This window comes from Asterias rubens, chromosome 19 (assembly GCF_902459465.1).
Source record: "Asterias rubens chromosome 19, eAstRub1.3, whole genome shotgun sequence".
Lineage (NCBI taxonomy): Eukaryota > Metazoa > Echinodermata > Asteroidea > Forcipulatida > Asteriidae > Asterias > Asterias rubens.
Genome location: NC_047080.1, coordinates 10,440,223 through 10,462,340, shown reverse-complemented (window position 1 = coordinate 10,462,340; position 22,118 = coordinate 10,440,223). Strand labels below are relative to the sequence as shown.

Genomic DNA, 22,118 nt, shown 5'->3' with positions numbered 1-22,118 from the left:
TTTGAATTAAATTTAATTGAGTAGTGACCCTCCCTTGATCCGAATAGCAGATGTGTGATACTTCAGAATAGTACACTCATTATACAAAAAACTCACATTTGTTTACCAACCCTCACTTTTAAAACAGCTAAACATAAATTCTTGTAGTTCACCTGATCTGAAAATTAAATCTAAATAATAAAGCAATCCTGAAAGAGAACAGCCCCATATCGATCAAAATCCACTGTCATACTTGGTAAATAACCTCAGCAACTTTAAGTTAAAGCTGACATATTTTGTGGCAGAACTCTGTCATAATCAGTATTTTAGATTTATACCAAAGATATCACAACACAATAAAGGCATGTGATACTGGTAAGAAGTTTACTCCATTAAAGAAGGCGCTTTGAATAAATAAACTAAAAATATTACCTCCAAATAAAAGCAAGATTTAGAAATACACTAGATTACCACACACAAAAAATAGGTGCTCCCCAAACCCAGCAAAAATAATGAAAGTAAGTTTTAACAATAAATTTTACGAGAAGTCCTTTGGGGGGGGGGGGCATATCCAGCCTGGTCTTTCATCTATGAGAGGGCAAGGTCATTTTTATTTTGCATTGGTCACTTCCATTAAAAAAAAATTTTGCGGGAAACTTTTGAAGGGGCACGAAGGCTAAGACCAACAAAGACCATGACCTCCAAGAAATTCCAGACCTAGGGCATCTGTTGAAGAAATTCAGACTTAAAAGTCTTCTGTTTAAAAAGATTCATATCCGCACAAAAACTTCTGCTCAAATATATGCTGTAATAATTTATTTTTATATAAATGATTAAGCATTACGAAAATTTTTTGATTTTCCCCCTTTGAGCAATATTGAAGACGCACACCACCATTGTGACATATTCCAGGCATGTTTTACTTATCAGTACAGTGAAAACATGTTAAAGGCAGTGGACACTATTGGTAATTACTCAAAATAATTATTGGCATCAAACCTTTCTTGGTGACGAGTAATGGGGAGATGTTGATGGTATAAAACATTGTGAGAAACGGCTCCCTCTGAAGTGCCTTAGTTTTTGAGAAAGAAGTAATTTTCCATGAATTTGATTTTGAGACCTCAGATTTAGAACTTGAGGTCTCGAAATCAACCATCTAAACGCACACAACTTCGTGTGACAAGGGTATTTTTTTCTTTCATTATTATCTCGCAAGTTCGATGACCGATTGAGCTCAAATTTTCACAGGTTTGTTATTTTATGCATATGTTGAGATACACCAACTGTGAAGGCTAGTCTTTGACAATTACCAATAGTGTCCACTGCCTTTAAGTGAAGCATTTGACATGGTTTTATGTGAATACATCCACAACTTTCTTATCAAGTATTTTGATCGAGGAATCAATAAAGTATCAAAATGAAGTGGCTGTAGTTAAAGGCACAAATTTGAATGTAAAACAGGATTGAGATTCATTGCTGACAAAAAGGTCAAAAACTAAGTATGAAGTATGCATGTTTAAATTATAGTATTTCCATGTTTGTGTTTACAGCCAGGCCTTGAACTTAATCTGTAAGAGGGAAAAGGACACTTCCATTGATGATTAAAATGTTGCTCATGAATTCTTTTTAGCGGGGGGCGTTTCAGACAAAATCATTTCAAAGGATGCTTACTGACATACTTTCTTTATAACAGATAGAAATTACACACTAGACAGTTTGAAATCATTACCAAATGAATACCCAGCCTAATACTCTGAAAACATTTATAAATTTCCAACTCATATGTAGGAACATTATGTTTTCTTCTTAGCTTATTAAGAGCAATTATTTATAAAGTGTATAATAGCTCTGGAGTCCTTGCCTTCTGTAATACATCTTGTTGCACACTTATTTGAACTATGACCTTTCACAGTTCAAAGGTCAATTCTCCTGGCCGACCAAGCGGAACATAGCCATCGCATCTTGGAGTTTCTTTACTTCATTTTCTGATTGGACCATCTGTAACAAAGGATGACATTTTTAAGGCATTATTTTGGAAAGATTGTCCTTCAAAATCAAACAATATGTTTTTTTATTCTGTTGGTCAGCTAACTGCACTAGCACAGTTAACTGACCATGCTTTACATGGGACCAGGCACACCACCATAATCAGAGTCCAACAGTTTGGTTGTTGAGGTATTGTATAGTGTTGGATTTTGTTGGCTTGAGGAAGAATTCAAGTCAACCAGACACAGGAGTTAGGGTTTAGCGAGTCCAACAGTTTGGGTGTTGAGTTATCAAATTTTGTTGGATTTTGTTGGAGTGAAACAGGACCCTAGTCAATCAATCACAAGAGTTACACTGTATGGTTCAGCGAGTCTGGGTGTTGAGTTGAAGGCTCGGCTCCAACATCTACATAACACTGACAGGAGTTAGGATTCAGCAAGTCCAACAGTTTGGGTGTTGAGTTTATGGTGTTGGATTTTGTTGGGAGCTAGGAAGGCTTACAATGAAACACTCTTGCGATACTGTGTTAATGACAACCCCTGTACATACCTTTTCTTTATTACTATCTTGCACAGTTTGTGGCACTTTTGTAGCGTAGTCAGCAACAGCCATGGCCTGCTGGAGTTTATTCCGCTGTACTTCTAACTTCTCGATTCGTTGAGTTAGTTTGACAATCTCCTTCTCTGAATCGATCAACCCCTGTGAAATAAAAAAATATTTCTTACATTTTGTTTCTACCCTTACACCAATGTGTATAAAAAAACTCAGTACTTTGCCCGAGTTCTGTGAACAAAAATCCACAGGCAAATCACTCGGGTGGGATTCAAACCCACATCATTTGCATTGCTAGAGCAGATGTCTCGCCACTAGACCACCCACCTAGCCTGGTGGGTAGCTCTGAATTTTTCTTCATCAATATTTCTTTGATCGTTATCTCCTTAGAAATGAATTCCATCTGCTTTCATGTACAAAATCTTCATGCCCCTTTTATTAATGATAAGCAAAAGTCATTTCTTTGTGTTGATTGGTTGATTTACAAACCTTGAGTAGTAGATGCACTTCACATTTGTCCGATACGGTTGCCATGGCGCAGCCACTTGGGGGCGCTGTTCCAACGAGGCAGTGCACGGCTGATGCCGATGATAGTGTGATGATCAGATCTTGGTATTGGCTGAGAGTATCTGCCACAGCTTGGTCAGTGCATCTCAAGTAAGCTAAAAAATAAGAATAAGAAAGCTATTTATTAACTCTTTCAGTGCCTGCTTTTCTGTAGCATTTTTAACCTGATATACCCAGCTTTTAGTGTCCAAGTCTTTCTCAATAAACAAATGTATCTTGCTAATTGTGTTGCATTTGTTCATCCAAAAGTCAAAAGTATTTCATGACTTGAGTGATATAATGCCCCCTCCCCCCAGCTCTATAAATCCTGTATAATACCTCTAAATGCTGAGAAACTTGGTTTCTTTTGAAAAGAAAAGCTACACGGTAGACTTACTATCAATCTTCTGCTTGGTGAGATTGTAATCTGATCTCATTGATCGTGCTTTACCCACGATGTCCTGGACCAGTGTGACCTCGGCCTCTTGCTGCTCGTTGTAGAACGGATTCTGAAAACAACCAATTGAAGTGTTATAAAATAGACGTTGCAACTCGTATATTACTCTTATCAACAAACGACAGTTTGTTTTATTGCTGTCATTGGTTTGGATGCAGTCTTGAACTGCCTGGTGTTCCTCCAGGACCCGTCTGCGACTTGAAAATTTTATCATTGTGCACCGTTTTCCTAATCTGTGTAGAGACAGTACTGGGATAAGATTGTCCTTTTGTGTAGTTCTGGGTCTTTTATCTTTGGGGAATTTGTATGTGCATTTTGTCATTAAAATACTGCTTTTTATCGTATTAACTACCATATCGTACCATAGAGACTATAACTCAATACTTTTTACTGCAAATGTGTTTTAATCAGCATTAATGAAATAAAAATAAAACATGAATATTATTTGTTTTAAAATAGTTTGTTCAAATAGAACTTTCTCAAAATATACAATTGGGGTATACAACTTTGTAGGGCTTGGTTGACTAACAATCCCATCTTGGAGGTCCTTTCTTGTTTTTTTTGTTTTTTTGTGGGGGGTCCTACCTGAGCTGTTTCTGGGTATGGAGTGACACATATACTCAGAGGTTCATTCTCTGTCCTGCGCGGTAATCTCTGGTAGAGTTCCTCGCTAAGGTACGGCATGATGGGTGAGATGAGACGCAGACCTACATCCAGACAGGTGTAGAGAACCTGACGAGTGTTGGCAAGAGCTGGCGAGTCAGATCCTCTAAGTAGAGGCTTGATTGATTCCTGAAGAGAGAAGGGAATAAGGAATGTTGTTAACCCTCATTTAATAGTCAACCCTCCAACTGTCTGACCATTCAATAGTCAACCCTCCTACTGTCTGACCATTCAATAGTCAACCCTCCTACTGTCTGACCATTCAATAGTCAACCCTCCAACTGTCTGACCATTCAATAGTCGACCCTCCAACTGTCTGACCATTCAATAGTCAACCCTCCTACTGTCTGACCATTCAATAGTCAACCCTCCTACTGTCTGACCATTCAATAGTCAACCCTCCTACTGTCTGACCATTCAATAGTCGACCCTCCTACTGTCTGACCATTCAATAGTCGACCCTCCTACTGTCTGACCATTCAATAGTCGACCCTCCAACTGTCTGACCATTCAATAGTCGACCCTCCAACGGTCTGACCATTCAATAGTCGACCCTCCAACGGTCTGACCATTCAATAGTCAACCCTCCTACTGTCTGACAAATCAATATCGACCACAGTGGAGTCAGATCCTCGCAGTAGAGGCATGATGGATTCCTGAAGAGAGAGTGGGATGATGAATTTTTACAACTTGAATGCCTAGCTGAGGTGTGGACAAAAAATTGTCGTGTCGTGGCCTAGTGGTTAAGAGCACCGGACTCATACTCTTGTGTTTCTGATCAGCAGAGTGTAGGTTTGAGTCCCATTCGGTGACACCAGGGGTCGATTTCACAAAGAGTTGTAAACCTTGTAAACCTACATGATGCCGTGTTAAAGGAGTAGATCTCATAATTCAAACATAGTCGCACATACCTTCTTGCAGGAAAATACTGAATGTGCGCTTAGAAACAACCGCATTAAGTGCCCAATAAGTGTTGTTACGGATATTTATGTTGGTACTTACTAAGTAGACGTCACAAAGGTCATACAGCCAGAAGGAGTGAATAGCTGTCGTAATACCAGGGAAGTCATAGACTGGCCACCCATCCTCACAGACCTTCACAGCGCTGGCTAGCTTACTCAGAATCCACCTGTCTATGTGACTCTCCGAACCATTTGACTGCAGATCAAAACACAAAGATAGGAATGTCAAGCAACACTCACTGTTCCGATTCTTAAATGTAGTGTGATCAGTCGTTTGTACATTGATACATTTGAAAAGAGCATAATCTATGCTTTTACGCTGTTAAAACACCATGTTGATACCCTTTTTGGATCAAAAGTTGTGAAAGTGGAAACACCAAGTGATACGAGAGAATGAATTGAGAAAAAAGAAAGGCTTGCTTGAAAGGTTCTTTTTTGATTCCATGAGGATTATGACCTGAACTCTTTAACTGATTGAACCTTTGCTTGCAAGACTTTTACCTTTGCGCCCTTCTAGAGACACTTCCACTCACCTTGAACTCCGGGACTGGCTTGAAGTCATCCCCGAGAGCCTTGAGAGCAAACTTTGTGGCATTCCAGAGTTTATTACAGAAGAATCGATAGCCTTGAATACGTAGAACATCAAGGTTGATGTCACGACCTGCAACAAGAGAAAAAAAAGTGCCATTCCTCAAGATTTTGGGCTTTTGGTATTTAATATCAATTCTGTCATTCCAGGGCATACTGATCGAATAACAGGATTACAACCCAAATTTCCATTTGTTGCGTATTTGGTATTCAGCTGTTGTTTGCTCATACTGAAAATCATGTGGGAATATGGTTGGTAATCGTGTTTTTATCGAGGCAGAAATTTCATGCTAAACAAATTTTTGTGCTTAGCAGCTCTACGAAATTGGGCCCTGTTCTTTTCAGAACCAACACTAGTTAAAACCTCACCTAATAATAATTCTTGTTGCGGAGCCAAGGATTCTCAGAAAAGCAAACTTAGTAACTAGACTAGGTTCAGTTTTAGATGTTTGAGGAAAACCCCAGTGAATTATTTCCTGGCAAGTCCACACAATCAGGAGGGGAATATAACCAAATCCACATACTGTAGTGCCCCATGCAGGATTTGAACCAAGGTCCTATGAGGTGGAAGGCGAGGACAGATACCACTACCCTAGCCCGATTGCCATTTGTGGCAACAAACAACAAGGCCCGAGCAGAAGATGTTGCTTAACAATTTCTTAGGAATGAGCAGAATGCCAGTCACAAATTGTACAAGTGAAATGCTATTTAGGCTGGTAATTCTGGTAAGCATGACTTTGTCGTGCTTCAAAAGCAGCTCTATGAAATTGGACCCAGATGACTAACTTTATTTCTGATCAGTGAACTTTGCTTACCTTGTGCTGTGTATGCACACAGAGCAAACCTCAATGCGTCTGTTCCACACTCTGGTATACCATTGGGGTAGTCCGCCGACTGGCCGTTCTTGGCTCTGGTAATCTCTCTCGGATCAAGGTTACTATTGTCAAGTAACTTGTGAAGATTCTTTAACAAACAATACAACAAATATAAACTTGCTTAGCATAATCAGGGCTCAAAGTTGACTGTGATTTTAGTTGGAGACAAGCCTGATGGTCTTATGTTTTTACTCAAATAAAATACCTCATTGTGCAATATCGTTCTATAATTTTTGTGACTGTGAATGTGATTTATCTTTCAATTCTCTTTCAAGAGTATCGAGCTACACTTACACATAAACACAAACTCTCTGAGTGCTTGTTCAACTCATTTTGAGTCTGTTCTTGTACTACTTTGGCTTTGTTGATTAAGGGGACTTCTCGTTATAAACTTCACTACCTCAGTGAATTCTTAATTGGTTTCAATGTTTCAACTAGCTTGCTCTAGTCATCGTCAGGAGACTGAAGAGTGTGAGAGGTATTGGCTTTTTTATAGGGGTTCATAGGTTTTAGTGTGGAGTCAGTCACTGGTCTGATTGGTTGATCTGAAAGGAGAACTGTAGTTGGAGAGTTCAGGGTTATTGTGTTTTTTATTTTGTTATTTTATGAAAGTCTCCCAACACACAAGGCCTGAAGGCCACTTCAAGGAGTGAGCTAGAATTATTTTTTTCAGAGGCCGTTGCCACCAACTCCTAGGGCTGAATCTTACCTCTAGTGTGATACCAGTAATAACATCAATCGGATCGATGACGTTACCGAGAGATTTACTCATTTTCCGTCCGTGAGCGTCTCTGACCATAGCATGGAGGTACACCTCCTTGAAGGGTAGCTTGTCTGTCAGCTTGATTCCAAACATCACCATGCGAGCTACCCAGAAGAAGAGGATGTCGTGACCAGTCTCTAGAAGGGTACCGGGATAGAAGACTTCAAGGTCTTCAGTCTGTAAAGGTCAAAGGTCATTCAGAGTACAAAGGTCAAAATATCAATTAGAACTTGTTTTTCCCTTTGTATTGGCTATGTCTTCTTAGGCAATATAAAAATTTGTTTAATTATTTTTGGGAGAAGAGTTTACCTTGTCAGGCCATCCAAAGATGGAGAATGGGAAAAGTGCTGATGAGAACCATGTGTCAAGTACGTCTTCATCTGTTAGAAAGAAAGTGCAAAGGAATACATGCTACCGAATTGTCATCTTAAGTTTTTGGTTAACGATAAAGCACATTTTTATGATTGATGGATTTAAGAAGATTGAGGGAAATCTATTGCGACCTTTGTTGAGTTTTTTTGTTGGAGAGTGTTTGAATCTGTCAAGAGGAATATAAATGCTGTGTAAATGGTTAAAAAGTGGTCATGAAATTCTTAAATCAACCATTGGGTTCAACTGGGCTCAGGACTGAAGACCAATCTTCATGATTTAAGCTATTTCTGAAGCGCTGCATACTGTCAACAGAATGTCTGCGAAATTGTTTTGATGGACAGGGAAATGATGAATAAGTTATTATGAGGCAAATGGTCAGAAATATCACAGATTAAAATATTCTTCTGATACTTTGTATATATTTGATCAATGTTGGCTTTGACACCCATATTTATATTCTGTACCGTACCTTGTTTGAGTGAGATTTTCTCAGCTGGAACGTTGAACCGTTTTGCAGCTTTCTCCAGAGCCAAGGCTTCTGTTCTGGCACTAACCCAGTAATTGTTGTCCACGTTCTGTCAAAATAATCAAAATTGAAACATAAAATTATAATGTACACAAATGTAAGAAATACACAAATGTAAAGGTTTGAGGTAACTCATTGTTATGATATTCTCTAATACTGCTAAATGAGTTTGGGTGGTTCTGAAAAGAACCGTTGGTTTCAACTCGACGTTTCGATCAGTATGCTCTTCTGAAGACGATCATTGATTGAAATGTCGAGTTAAAACCAACGGTTCTTTTCAGAACCACCCCAACTCATTTAGATATTATCATTACATGGCTTTACCGCAAACCTAATACTATCTTGTATTTCCACCATACAAAGTTTCAAATCCTACTTTACACAAATGTAGCATCCCCGCTTGCCCCCCCCCCTTTTTTTTTGAAACAAACCCTTTACTTCAATCATCTCCAGAAAGTTCAAGAATTCATTGAAAGATCAGGTCCGAATTTCATAGCGCTGCAAAACGGTAAACAAATTTTCGTGCTTACTGTAGCAGAAAAATTCGCTAAGGTGCAAGCGTATTTCACAGGTTAGCAGAAGAATTGGGCGGCCATATTGCACATTTACCATGGATTTGCATTGTGATGTCATATCTCTTTGTGCGGTAAGCACCGGAAGGTTAGCATGCCTTTTGTGTGCTTACGGTTAGCAGCGCTATGAAATAGAAATCGCACAGTAAGCAAAAAATCAGCCGCTAAGCAGCGCTATGAAATTGGGCCCAGATGGTAAACAGACAGTCAGATTGCCTAATGATAAGTAGTCTAGTAGTCTGAAAAAGCAAAAACGACAGCACTATTTGCTGAATTTAAAAACGAATCATATTGTGACTTACATCACCGGCGGGGACCTTATCATCGCTGACAGTGATAAAATAACACGGGATACGGTGGCCCCACCAAAGCTGACGAGAGATGCACCATTGCCTAGATAAAAAACAACAATAACAATAACATCAACAACAGTTTGGGCTTTCTTAATTTGAAGTGATACTTTTACAGTAACTAGGGGTAATAATGTTAGAGCACCATGAGCGTCAGTGAGTGATGGATTTGAGCAATATATAAGAAGCCACTATTATTGTGTTTTTTAAAAAAGGTTCAGGCCTCAAATTAACCCATGGCACGCTGTGCTTTTGCCGAGGTGCCCTTTGCAAGGTTTCAATACAAATTTACGTTTTTCTCAAAGAAGTGCCCCTTACCAGAGGAAAACTACCAGTGGACCCTGGTTCGAACCCCACCTCAGACCGGAGCATTGTATGTGGATTGGGTTTTCTGCCCCTACCGGATTACATGGGTTTTCCCCCATTTGGGGTTTTCTTCCCACATCTAAAACTAAACATTTCTTCTCGTATCCATTCTGTTATGGCGCTAATTGTGCTTTCGGGTATGTCAAGAATAAATAAAAATACAAATTTTGAACCACACACTGACCTGATGTTCGTCAGCCAGTTGTTCCATGTCTTGATGTGCATGTCTGGTACAATCTTGAGCTGGCCTTCCTCTACAGCCTTGATGGCCTTTGCCGCCATGTCTGTGCAGTCCACATACCACTGTGGCTTAAGCAGAGGCTCAACAATATCTTTGGAGCGGCTGGAATGGAGACCATACAAATTGCCATTATGTCATATCGATGATGAGGTTCATATGTACCTTTTAGTACGAATGAACATTCAGTACATTAGTCTTGGCCTCAGCATCCCGTGCAAATAAATGAGTGAAACTCTAATTTAATTCTGATTTATTAAAAAGCGAGAAAGGTGGCCTCGACTTGTCCCTGATGACGGCATTTTAGAGTCGTGGCAGAGCGGTTAAAGCACCGGACACAACATCTGTTAAAGATCAGCAGAGTGTGGGTTTGCATCCAGGGGTCGATTTCACAAAGAGTTAGGACTAGTCCTAACCTAGGACGAGTCCTAGGAGATATACAAATTGCATGGATAGTCCTAAGTTAGGACGAGTATATGGTCCTAACTCGAGATAAGACTAGTCCTAACTCTTTGTGAAATCCACCCCTGGCCTTGGCACTTGTGTCCTAAAGCAAGCCACAAACCATTATTGCTGCATCCTTCAGATTGGACCTCCACTGAGTTGTGTAAATGCATGTAAAAGAACACATTTAAGCGTATTGTTAAAGGAACACATTGCCTTGGATCGGTTGAGTTGGTCCTTGAAAAGCATCCTGTAACCGTTTGTTATAAAATGCATATGGGTAGAAAGATGTTTTAAAAGAAGAATACAATGATCTACACAAATATGCCTCGAAATTGCATGATTTTCTTTTTACCTCATCGACTAACACCGTCGGCCATTTATGGGAGTCAAATTTTTGACTCCCATAAATGGCAGATCGTGTTCGTTCGCGACGTAAATGGAAAACCGTGCAATTTTGAGTGATACTTGTGTGGATCATTATATTCTATTTTTAAAACATCTTTCTAACCATATGCATTTCATAACAAATGGTTTCAAAAGCTTTGTATAGACCAACTCGTCTGATCCAAGGCAACGTGTTTCCTTAAGAGAACAGGTTTTGCCCCAGTGTTGCTGGCAGTGGCTGCTGAGTACGCCGCAGGACCTTCATAAATTGATACATAACTAGATACATCTCAGGAATTTGACTCACCTACAGATAGGAACAACCATTGGGTTCTCTTTTGTTTCTTTGTAGAGACCCTTCTCCTTCAGAGCGGCTAACACAGCCTTACGAGCTTCAAATCGCTTCATCCCCTAATAGCACAACAAATAAGAAGATGCATTATACACAAGAAACTGTAAAATTGTGCAGATATTTGTGTCAGTAAATGACAGTGGTACCCAAAACCACCTGTTCACCCTTCATGAACTTTTGATCAGATAAGAAAGATTGTGTTTAAAACTGCTCATTTCCTAACCAGTAAGTTCATTCCCCAGTTTGTCATAGGCAATCTCAGGTCTGCTTTTAACTGGTGATTCAAATAAAGGTTTTCTGTTATCAAAGTCACAAACACAATATTTGATTTTAGAACTGAGATAACCACACATGGGATAAGAGAAAAGTCAAATGGTACTCATTAAAGGAACACGTTGCCTTGGATCGGTCGAGTTGGCCTTTGGGTAGAAAGATGTTGCAAAAGCAGAATACAATGATCCACACAAACATGCCTCGAAATTGCACGGTTTTCCTTTTACCTCGTCGACTAACACGGTCAACAATCCTTTACCTTGAACTGCTCACAGATATCAGTGATGTTCCCATCATCAGTAATCATTGTAATAAATTCCAGGTTGTGACGTTTTCCGACATCGTAATCGTTGGGGTCATGGGCTGGGGTAATCTTCACAGCACCTAGGGGGATATGAAGAAGAAGAAGAAGAATAATAACTAGACATACAGCTCTTTATCTATAGGCTTCTAAAAGTAAATGACATGCCACAATTTGGGGTAAACTGATTAGTTTACCATTCACTCTCCTTGAAGCAAAATAATTAGTAGTTAAATCAGTGGTTTTGCATGTATAAATAATTTCACAGAGATAGGTTACGTCAAAAATCTGATGCTACCTTTATCAGAATGCCAGAAAATCCGCCAAAAAATTAAGTGGTTTTACAAAGTTCAACTCACCAGTTCCGAATTCCTGCTCGACGAATTCATCGCAGACAATGGGCAGAGAGCAATTGCGGAATGGATGGATGACACGCTTGCCGTGCATGTGCTTGAAGCGTTCATCGTTCGGATGAACGGCGACGGCTGTGTCTCCTAGCATCGTCTCAATACGAGTTGTTGCAACAATGATCTCATCATCTGTGACCAAACACAAAAGAATCTTTGCTTAAATAACCTTGCTTTGAGTACAATGGGTACGTTCGATTAGCTTCCCCAAGTCGTTCATTCAAATGGCTTTGACGTCATTCCAGGGGCTCAACTGGGTCAGCCCCATGTGCCCTGCTTGTAGAACGGGTCACTTGGGGCTGGCCCGAGATGCATGATGCACCACGAGAGCGCGACTGATCGTTTGTTTAGCTCTTGTCAGGGGCTCACCCGAGTGAGCACTTGGGGTCGACCCAGGGAAGCTAATCGAACGCACCCATAATACAGCACACTGTATGTAAACCTGTGAGAAATATTAAAAACCATTCTTTTAGATAAGTCAGGCAGACTGGCCTCTCTCATTAGAAAGTCTGTACATTTGTTTTTAGTGTTGGCTTACCAGATCCTTCTACTTTGTAGGAGAAGTAGACAAGTACTCCAAACTCAACCTTCTCTTCATAGCCCGGTACAAACAGCAAGGCTCGGCCTGGCAACTCTCGCTTCTCCACCTGTCAGGTCAAAGCATATTAAATATAACACAAATGTCAGAATTAGTTGGTGCGTTTTTAAGAAAAAAACCTGCTTTCAAAATAAAATGAATAGGGAAGGTTTGACAAGGGCCCGTTAATAGCGCTGCTAAAGCACAAAATTATGCTAACCAGAATTAGTTTACCGGCAGAATTGTTTGATAAGTTGCTTAATAATTTCCTGCTTAGCAAAAATATGCAGGAAACCAGTTGTAAATGGTACGTACATGACACAGTATTTTGGCAGGTAACCTTTTTACTGCTCATTGTTTTGTTTTGTGCTTATACTAACATTTGTGTTTCAGTAGGTGGATGAAATCGAATCTAGGCCATTTCAAACTTTTTATCTTAAAGCCAAATTGCAGTTACCACTTATCCCAAACATTTGAATTCTTGTTAAGAACAGAACATCGCAAGAGTGAATGTCCGCCATCAATGACAGCTAAACTAACCTCGTTGCGGTACCCGCTGCCAAAACATAGGATTCAAACTGCCTTTAGCTACCGGGCAACCTCGGTAGTCTAGTTGGTAAGACACTACTCTAGAGTTGCAAGGGTTGTGGGTTCGAATCCCACCCGAGTAATATGCCTGTGATATTTTATCCCAGGACTCAGGAAAGTACTGAGTATACAGTGCTAACACACAGATCGGTGTATGGGTAAAAACCAAAATTAATATTCTTTATCCCCGATGCAAATTTAATATCTAGTATAAACTAACCTCAATGTCCGAAATAGCACTCTTCAGTGTGCAGGACCAATTAACCAGACGATTGCTACGGTATATAGTTCCATCGTCGTGCATTCGGACAAAGGCCTCCTGTACAGCCTTAACCAGCTTGGGGTCCATGGTGAAACATGCTCGATCCCAGTCCACAGACGAGCCCATTAGACGAAGCTGGTTGTAGATTCTGTCTCCTTTCCTAGTTGGATAATCAGATCATTATTAAAATAACTTCCAAACCATCAAAGGGAAGTGGTTTTCAGGCATGGAATTTCATCTTTGAACATGTTGAAAGGGCAAGGGCCGCTTTCACAAAGCAATAAAATTCATCGCAAAACAATTTTTCAGTATCACCATAGTAATTTGTATTGTGACATCACCATTTTCATAGCAGTTACGATCAATCTTAGATCTTTGTGAAATCAGCCCCAGGGCCATTTTCGTTTTGCAAAGGGCACTTCCTTTGGAAAATCTTGCAGTCAATGGGAAGTTTTTGAAGGGGCACCAAGGAAGGGCAACAGAGGCAGGGCAACGGAGTCAATGGCCTCAGTGGTCTTTGTGTGTTTTCAGGCTGGTTGTCTTAATTCTTAAAACTTTTGAAGGGGCACCAAGGTCAAGAGCAGGGCAACTGGGCCATGGTCTCCTTGACACTTCAGGCCTGTTGTATTAGTCTTACTTCTTGCCTAGTTCCTCTTTTTTCGAAAAATTAATTTAAAATATCTTATAAATGTCTAAATCTATCAATGTTTATGAATCTTGCAGAGGTTACTCCTTACTCATTCTTCCATTTCCAGACCTCCTCAACAAACTTCTCTCTTCCCAAATCGTGTCTGGATAGTTTCTTCTCTCTCCAAAGTTTCTTCTCAACTACGACCTGTGTAGCGATGCCGGCATGGTCACACCCTGGATTCCACAGTGTAGTCTCTCCACGCATACGATGCCTAAAAAGAAATATCAACAAAATTTGAAAAGTTCTTGTACAGCACAAACACAATCATGGGTACACATTTTGTTGGTGTTCATATCATGAACAACAGATATCTCAATTGTAGGCCACATAAAAACAAATTGTTGATCGTCCTTTTTTTTTGCGGATGGGGGAGGGAGGGAGTTTTTTTTTGTTTTTTTTTTAAGTTTTGTTTGACATGCCAAATATGAAATCAAGAATAAAGAAATCATCACAATCACTATAAAACAGAGGGTTTGTGTGTTTTTGATGTTTTCAATAGTTTTGTCAAACAAATTTAACTCCTAGATGACATTTTCTGTAAACTTTTTCAAACAACTAAGCACAGTGTAGCCTAAGTAAATATTTGAAGAATTGTTCTTGCTTTGCCAACATGAATAAAAACCTTCTTTAAACATCTTTTCGAACCTGGACATTTTGAAAAAAATATCAGCTGAAAAATCTGGGCAGTAAAAGTATAAAGAGATATCCAGACATGTTTTTTATGATTACAAAAAAAAAATAAAAAAAATGGGGTCGGGGGGTTTTGAACAATTTTTTTTTTATGTGGCCTTTTACACACAATGTAATTACATATCAATCAACAATTATCAATCATAGATGAAAGTGTTTGAGTTTGTCGACGACTAGATCTACAAAGAGTTACTCAATATTTATATGTTGTTAAATAGGTATTTTTAAATACATGTACAGTAGGTGTCTTTTTGCCTTATGTTGAAATTATGCAAGGTCCTCCAAGTGTTTTTACTTGGTAATTATCTTTGGTTTGAAAAGCCCAGGTCTGTGCAATCTGTGGCATTCTGAATGGTGTTATGTTACAGTCCCCCACCCCCCCCCAAAAAAAAAGTTTCTTGTTCACTTTTTGGCACATTGTTTTTAATTCGCACGTAAGATGGCATGCTATCTGCGCAGATCCTTTCAGTACGCTAAGCGCGTATTGGTCTGATGCGCTATATACGTAACTTGTAAATACTTACCACCTAGTGAGGGTGTCCTCAACGGCATTAGTTAATGCATGACCAACGTGCAGGCTGCCGGTTACGTTGGGTGGTGGAATACAAATCATGAACACACCTTTTGGATTCGGCTCCTTCACACTCTTCCTCTGAATCAAATAAGATTCAAGAGATTTGATTAATTTAATAAAAAAATCAAGAGATTTGAATGAATTAACCGTCTTTTTTGTATCAACAGCTTCTTTGACAACTCAAATAATTGGGATCTTGCAAAGGTCTGAGCAGGCTGCCTGAAGATTATCTTGGCCCAGTTTAATTAAGCCTGTAAGCACAAAAGCTTGCTTAGCACAGAACAATCTTGCTAAGCAGAACTCGATAACCGTCCAAAATTCCATTAAGTTTTCATTGTTGTGACGAATGCCCTACTATTTTTTTGCTTAGAAATGTTTGCTAAGCAGTATTTTCTACCTAACAGGTTTATGAAATTGGGTCCCGACTAATAACAAATAGGATTGTCTAACCCCAGCCGTGACACTTGTGTCCTTAAGCAAGACACTTAACCATTGCTTCGTCCTTCAGATGGGATGGGACGTAAAGCCGTTAAATGTGTTGTGTAAGGCATGTAAAAGAACCCAGTGCACCTCTCGAAAAGAGAAGGGGTTCGCCCCGGTGTTCCTGGCTGTGGCTGCTATATGCGCCGTAGCACCTTGTAAACCCTTATACGGTGCTACATAATTGGGTCTCAAAATTCATCACTGCAATTACCTATCATTCTGAAAGTTTGTGTATATACTCAGCGCCTTGAGTACCTTGTTTGGTAGATTCGTGCGCTATATAAGACTTTGATGTTATTTGTTTACTTACACCGTACTCCGGTTTGAAGAAACCGGATTTCTCCCACCATGCGTACCAAGCTGCCTCAACATATGATGGACTATAGGCGTCAGGTAAGGGACCACTCACATCTACAAATACCAAGTTATCATTATTAAAATCTTGTTTTTCCTATCTTGGTAGGTCCAGCCAAAAGAAGACACGATTGATGAGCATGCAAAATTAAGAATGAAAACACCAAATGAAAAAGCAGACAATAAGAAAATGTGGAATCAGAATCAGAATCAGATGGAAAACAGTGGCAACAACTGAGGCAAAAATCAACAACAGTGGGAGGCTGGAATTTATCTTACTACGATGGAAAACAGGTAAGCCTATAAGTAACAACTTGGATTCAACAATATCACTAGTGTTTAGTCAACAAATTGTGATTGGTTAGATTTGATTATTTTATACCGATTATCGAGCTACGGTTTTCTGATCGGAAATAGGCTACAAATTGAACTTCGGGAAGGATGGCAGGGTTCTGCCAAAGATTTCTTTAATGGAGGAAAACTATTTTCCCTAGTGTGGTCAATGCACTTTCCTTTGCACACAGAATGCAGGCCTGATACTTCACAGAGGCATCGAAGGCGATTGCCTCCATGCCCCCGGTCATTGCCTTGGTGCCCTTGAAATGCTCCAGTGCAGAAGAAATTTACAATTTCTTCATAGTCATAGGGTGCCCTTTACGGAGAAAAAATGCCTTGGTGCCTTGCCCTTTTGAAAATGAAGCATACAGGCCAGCCGCCGATTTCACGAAACTTTAGGCAACTGTGTTAGTCCACTTGCGGAACCTTTATGGTGCAAGTTGCTCCATAAAACGTTGCGCAAGTGGACTTAGGCAGTTGCATAAAGTTTTGTGAAATCGGCTGCTGTAATTCTCTTTTCCAAGATTTTAAGATCCGACAAGATTTTTACCCTTCTTCTCTCCTGCTGGTGTTTGTATATCGTACGTAGCGGACACTTTCTCCACTTTCTCTTTCTTCTCCTTACCCTTTTTTTTTTTTTTCAGAATAAAATAAAAAATGTAGCTTAGCTAGAGTGATGAGATTTGAAGAATTTGATAACATTAAATTTAAATATGATCAGGTTTTCACAAAACAATTTCTGCTTTTCTGTCAAATATGTCAAGACTCATAATTATATTTGGCAATTTCTTTAATTTTTATAGTTGCATGAACCGATTTTCACCAAAGATATGTTGTTTATTAATTTGTTCTCCGAGTCTGAACAAATTCAGGTAATTTTGACAGATGATGCTGCTGCTTCAAACAAAGCGAAAACATTCGCAGACTTAAACAAATTAGCTAGAATGCATTGTCAATTTAGTTAGCTAGAGTAAGTAATCTCTTCCAAATTGCACAGTGATGCAATTTAATAATTGTTTGGATTCCAACAGTTTTTAAATAACTACCACTTATTACATGATAACGTAATCTGATGATCTTTTTTAAATTACACAAAAACAATATTGCCAGTTAAAAAAAAATATATATACTGTTTTAGTTTACAATTAAGATTTCAGTTTATTCAATTGAAATTAAATAAATTATTTTTGAAACAATAATCTTCAGTTCCATACCGCAGCTTTTGCTGGCTTATCTGCTTGCTGTTTTGCCAGCTTCTCTTGCTTCAGTCGAAGTTTCTCCAACTTGGCCTGTTTCTTAGCCTCTCGTTCTTGTTCCTTCTTGAGCTGCGCTGCCGTCTTTGGCTGGCCGTCCCCGGCAGCAGCTCCAGCTGCGCCCGCTGCTGGAATCGGCTCCGTGGTCTTCACTTCCGGACTCTCTTCCATGGTTAATTTGATATGAAATTAACCTCAAAAAAAGCGATGAAGAGTGGGTTTCTATTCTTCCACCAAAATCAAGATTTCGTCAATAATCTGACTGATTTTCTATTGTAAAACACACTTTTTATAGAAGACTTTGAGGGCAGTTCGGAGCAGACGGTCCCTGTGATTGCGTGAGACGTGCATGACACATGTCAACTCGGTCATTGCGCACGCTCAGTACCGTCCTCTGCAAAGTGATGCAATAATATTGTTTTATGTTTATGTCAAAATGTAAATATAGAACGTACATTATTCCAAGTAAATTAAATCAAAAATTTAGTTTAATGCTCTGTTATTATGGTTGCATTGCGATTTCATCATCAAAGACACTCTTTTGTGCTCGGCAAAAGTAGAATTATTGATAAAGTGAAGCGTTTGCGAGGACAGAGGGCGCACTTCAACATGGCGGCTCCCATCAGAGCAGCAAGGAAGCGAAAGTCTCCAAAAACTTTTACAGAACCTAAGCGTTTGGTGACACCAGGAGATGTAATAACATCGGATACTGACTTTATGAGGTAAATACAATGTTTAACTATCTATGTGAATTGAAACAAGAAGGCCTACTTTGTATTTTACGGCGGTGTACCCACTTTAATTTAAACTTTGTTTGTTGTGTTGCTCCGTTCCTTCTTCTTGATCTTGCCCGTCGTGTGTGTCGCTGTGTGATCCGTCGCTGTCGGCGGCGCGAGTGGCCAAGCAAGAGGCCAGCCGCCGCCGGCCGGCCGGCCACCACCAACCACAAGCCAGGAGTCAAGAAAATGGAATTAAGTTGTTGTTGCTGTCCTCGACACTTTTTGTCTTGATTTTTTGTATTGTACATATTAGTATGGCTTTTGGTTGCCTTTTCCCCCTTTTTTATGGTATAGATTTCGCCTATTTTATTTATCAATAATAATGTGTCCATTTAAAAAAAAAAAATTATTGTTTGTTTACACTTAGTATAACCATGGAGGAAGGAAAACATAATTTTTATGCATTGTTTTTCATTTTACAATTTAGTTTTAATTTTTTTTTTAAGTGAATTTTAAGTGCAATAAATCAGAAATCAAATGAAGTATAAATGAAACTGATTAATTGAATTAACAAAGTTTAACTATACAAAACAGTTGACCATGATACTATGTTTCACAGTTTAGAATTGTTTTTGTGTACCGAGTTGTAGATTACTTTTTAAATAAAGTAAACATTACATTGCCGTTAAAAATAAGATTAAACCTCTTGTTCTTTGTCACCAATTTTAAATTAAATAACCGTTACATTGCAGCGAGTGAATAAGATGAAACCGCTTGGTTGTTCTTAATAAACAGTTAGAATAATGGGGCACAAGTTATTGTAAATGTAATAAATGTTACTTTTAACTGAGTGATAATTTGACAATTCAACAGAGGACATGGAACCTACCTTGATGACGATCAACTTCATGCTTCTGTTGCTGGTGTCGTGGAAACAGTCAATAAACTGATTTGTGTCAAGCCATTGAAAACAAGGTAAAAATATGTGTCTTTAAAATGTTTGTCAACTGTCAACTTTCCATTGCAAGGGATACAATTTAATTTTTTATTTTAATACAAGACTTAGGGGTTATGACTAGCCCACCTTGTTGGGCTGTTTTGGCTACATTTTAACATCAGTCTTATCATAGTAGCGACTTTGTTTAAAGACGGCCACAACAGCCCAACAAGGTGAGCTTGGTTATGATTTACATTGAATTGCATTGAGTTCAACCTGAGATGTTTGGAATATCTTTCTTAGTTTCATTGTAAGGATTTGTGTTTTGTTATTTTAATAGGATAACCGGTTAGATTTATAACAAGCAAGACATTTTCTCAAAATACATGTAGCAACTATTAAGTGTTCCTACAAAGTATTTTTTTTTATATTCTGATTTGGAAAATCATGATATTTGTTTAATTTGTTCTATTTCAGATACAATGGTGAAGTTGGTGACGTTGTGGTTGGAAGAATAACAGAGGTAAAATATAACTTCTTACAAATGATTTTTATTTATTAAGGTATCGTCTAACAATGTTTAATAAAAGGCATGCTTTTTTAGAAACAAAGTCAAGAATCAATTGTAAAAAATCACCTTATTGTTCCTTAAAATTGAGCAGAAAATCATGGGGTGATAGATAGGTCATTTTTGCGTGTTGGACCCACTCTCTGGAATGACTTACCACGACAAACTTGCAATATTTCTTGTATTGAAACTTTTAAAGTTAGTTTGAAAACTCACTTGTACAATCAGGCTTTTTGTAATTGTTGTCTTTCTTTACTGTGTCAGGGTTCTGTCTTGTGTGCCTATTCACCAACATTTGGTGCAGTTGAATACAGGCTTGCCACTTTTTTCAGCTCTTTTTCTTTTCAAAATGGTGCCATAGAAAACTGGACAAAAAGTTTGCCCATTTCCTCTTTTTTGTGCAATTAGTTTGCATAACTGACAATACTCTGTATTTTTATTACTAAAAAGGAAAATCTAACTTTGCTCAATTTCAGGTTGCCCAAAAAAGATGGAAAGTTGACACCAACTCTAGACTTAATTCCGCCCTGATGCTCTCTGCCGTCAATCTGCCAGGTGGGGAGTTGAGACGACGATCTGCGGAAGACGAATTGTTGATGAGAGAGTATCTCGCTGAGGGTGACCTCGTCAGTGTATCCTTTCAACTTTGACCTCAATGAATTGACCAATCAGTATAACCTCAAGTTCTTTTAAGATGAACAAACTATTTGAAATTAAATGAAATAGCTCAGTTTTGTCTTACAAACAATCCGTTATATTGGGATTTATATGTCGTTCAGTTGTTTTGCCTTAACTATACTTACCAGGCGGAGGTGCAGTCTGTATTTAATGATGGTGCTTTGTCAATACACACAAGAAGTTTGAAATATGGGAAGGTAAGTGATTTGTAACTAAGGTTTCCTTTTACAAACAGCAAGGAATCCTGAGAAAGACCCTCTAAGGCTACAGAACGAAGCTCGACTGAAGGAGTTACCGGCACAAGGGAAAATGTTTTTTCCTCTTTTTCATTGGCTGCATATTGCGCCATAGCACCTTGTAAAACTTTACATGGTGCTATGTTAAAGATAGGTCTCATTATTCGAATGTAGTCCCACATACTTTGCAGGAAAAAAATACTAAATTTTGAGCGTCACTGAGTGACAGATATGTGCGCCTGGATAAGAAGCCATGCTGTGATAAGATGCAACTGCAAGCCAGTGGCATTGGACATATAGGCTTTTAGTCACAAATATTTAGTAAACTTTTTACATTCCAGGCATCTGCCATTGTCTTATTGTCCTTGCTGTTTTGTTTTGTTTTTCCTGTATTTTGTGTTGTTCTTCTTGTTATGCCGAATAAATAATAATAATAAATAATAATAATTATAATAATAATAATAATTTATCAACAGCTTGGACAGGGCCTCCTCGTAACCGTCTCCCCATCCTTGATCAAGAGACGGAAGACTCACTTTCATAATCTTACTTGTGGAGCAAGTGTCATCTTGGGTAACAATGGATACGTGTGGATCAGTCCAACAGCTATTGACGAAGAGGAGGAAGGTGGTGGATTTGTCCAGAATCTAGAGGTAGGTAAAACCTTAGGTAGGCTAAGAGTTTCAAAGACATGTAATACAAGGAATAAAACTGTTTATTGTCACGATGTTACCCCTCTATGGTAAATGGAGTAGTCCAATTTATGCTCTTTTTCTTTTTGTTTCAGCCTGTTCTATACTCTGATAGGGAAGTTCTTGCCAGATTGCGGAACTGCATTGTTGGTATGGCAGAGCATCGAATGATGTTGTATGATACAAGTATTCTCTATACATACGAAGCTTCCTTGAAATACACGGTAAGAATATTCACTTTATTAGTGTTTTTTTTTTTTTCACTTTATAGGGGACTATTTTGGAACTCGGCAAACTCCCACAAAGGGATATAAACACCGAGCCGGAAACAGCCGATCTCTCTCATTGGTTTAAATCTCTGATTAGGAAGTGCTCAAATCAAGAAATTATGATTCAGAACTAGACTGCAGTACTTAATCTAGTCATTGTGAAATCAGGTAGCTTGGTAGGATTTGAACCCACATCCTTGTGATTGCACGTCATGATCAGTAGACCACAATGAAAATTGTCTTAAAAATTGT

At 38.8% G+C, this 22,118-nt stretch overlaps 2 protein-coding genes and 1 long non-coding RNA gene across 3 annotated transcripts in view; 2 read left to right on the top strand and 1 right to left on the bottom strand.

Moving 5' to 3' along the window:
- Nucleotides 1-1,241: 1,241 nt before the first annotated feature.
- On the bottom strand, nucleotides 1,242-18,120 carry LOC117303071 (valine--tRNA ligase-like). Its single transcript, XM_033787138.1, has 23 exons — nucleotides 17,729-18,120; nucleotides 17,065-17,140; nucleotides 16,135-16,235; nucleotides 15,292-15,419; nucleotides 14,124-14,288; nucleotides 13,345-13,546; nucleotides 12,498-12,606; nucleotides 11,912-12,091; nucleotides 11,511-11,635; nucleotides 10,934-11,037; nucleotides 9,742-9,900; nucleotides 9,144-9,234; nucleotides 8,213-8,318; nucleotides 7,681-7,751; nucleotides 7,318-7,548; nucleotides 6,549-6,696; nucleotides 5,679-5,806; nucleotides 5,186-5,341; nucleotides 4,106-4,312; nucleotides 3,461-3,572; nucleotides 3,007-3,179; nucleotides 2,515-2,664; nucleotides 1,242-1,977 (listed from the first exon to the last, which is right to left on the bottom strand). Exons 1-23 carry the CDS (start codon nucleotides 17,936-17,938, stop codon nucleotides 1,900-1,902), a joined length of 3,210 nt encoding a protein of 1,069 aa, XP_033643029.1. The 5' UTR covers nucleotides 17,939-18,120; the 3' UTR covers nucleotides 1,242-1,899.
- Nucleotides 16,377-22,118, top strand: part of LOC117303074 — an 18,072-nt gene continuing 12,330 nt past the window's right edge. The window contains exon 1 of the long non-coding RNA XR_004520485.1: nucleotides 16,377-16,472. This is a non-coding gene — a long non-coding RNA (uncharacterized LOC117303074). The remainder of the gene's footprint in view (nucleotides 16,473-22,118) is intronic.
- The window catches only part of LOC117303073 (exosome complex component RRP4-like), a 4,203-nt gene continuing 450 nt past the window's right edge, over nucleotides 18,366-22,118 (top strand). The window contains exons 1-7 of the mRNA XM_033787143.1: nucleotides 18,366-18,489; nucleotides 19,360-19,461; nucleotides 19,901-19,946; nucleotides 20,468-20,623; nucleotides 20,798-20,866; nucleotides 21,382-21,558; nucleotides 21,693-21,821. Coding sequence (XP_033643034.1) covers nucleotides 18,377-18,489; nucleotides 19,360-19,461; nucleotides 19,901-19,946; nucleotides 20,468-20,623; nucleotides 20,798-20,866; nucleotides 21,382-21,558; nucleotides 21,693-21,821 — 792 coding nt within the window. The 5' untranslated portion in view covers nucleotides 18,366-18,376. The remainder of the gene's footprint in view (nucleotides 18,490-19,359; nucleotides 19,462-19,900; nucleotides 19,947-20,467; nucleotides 20,624-20,797; nucleotides 20,867-21,381; nucleotides 21,559-21,692; nucleotides 21,822-22,118) is intronic.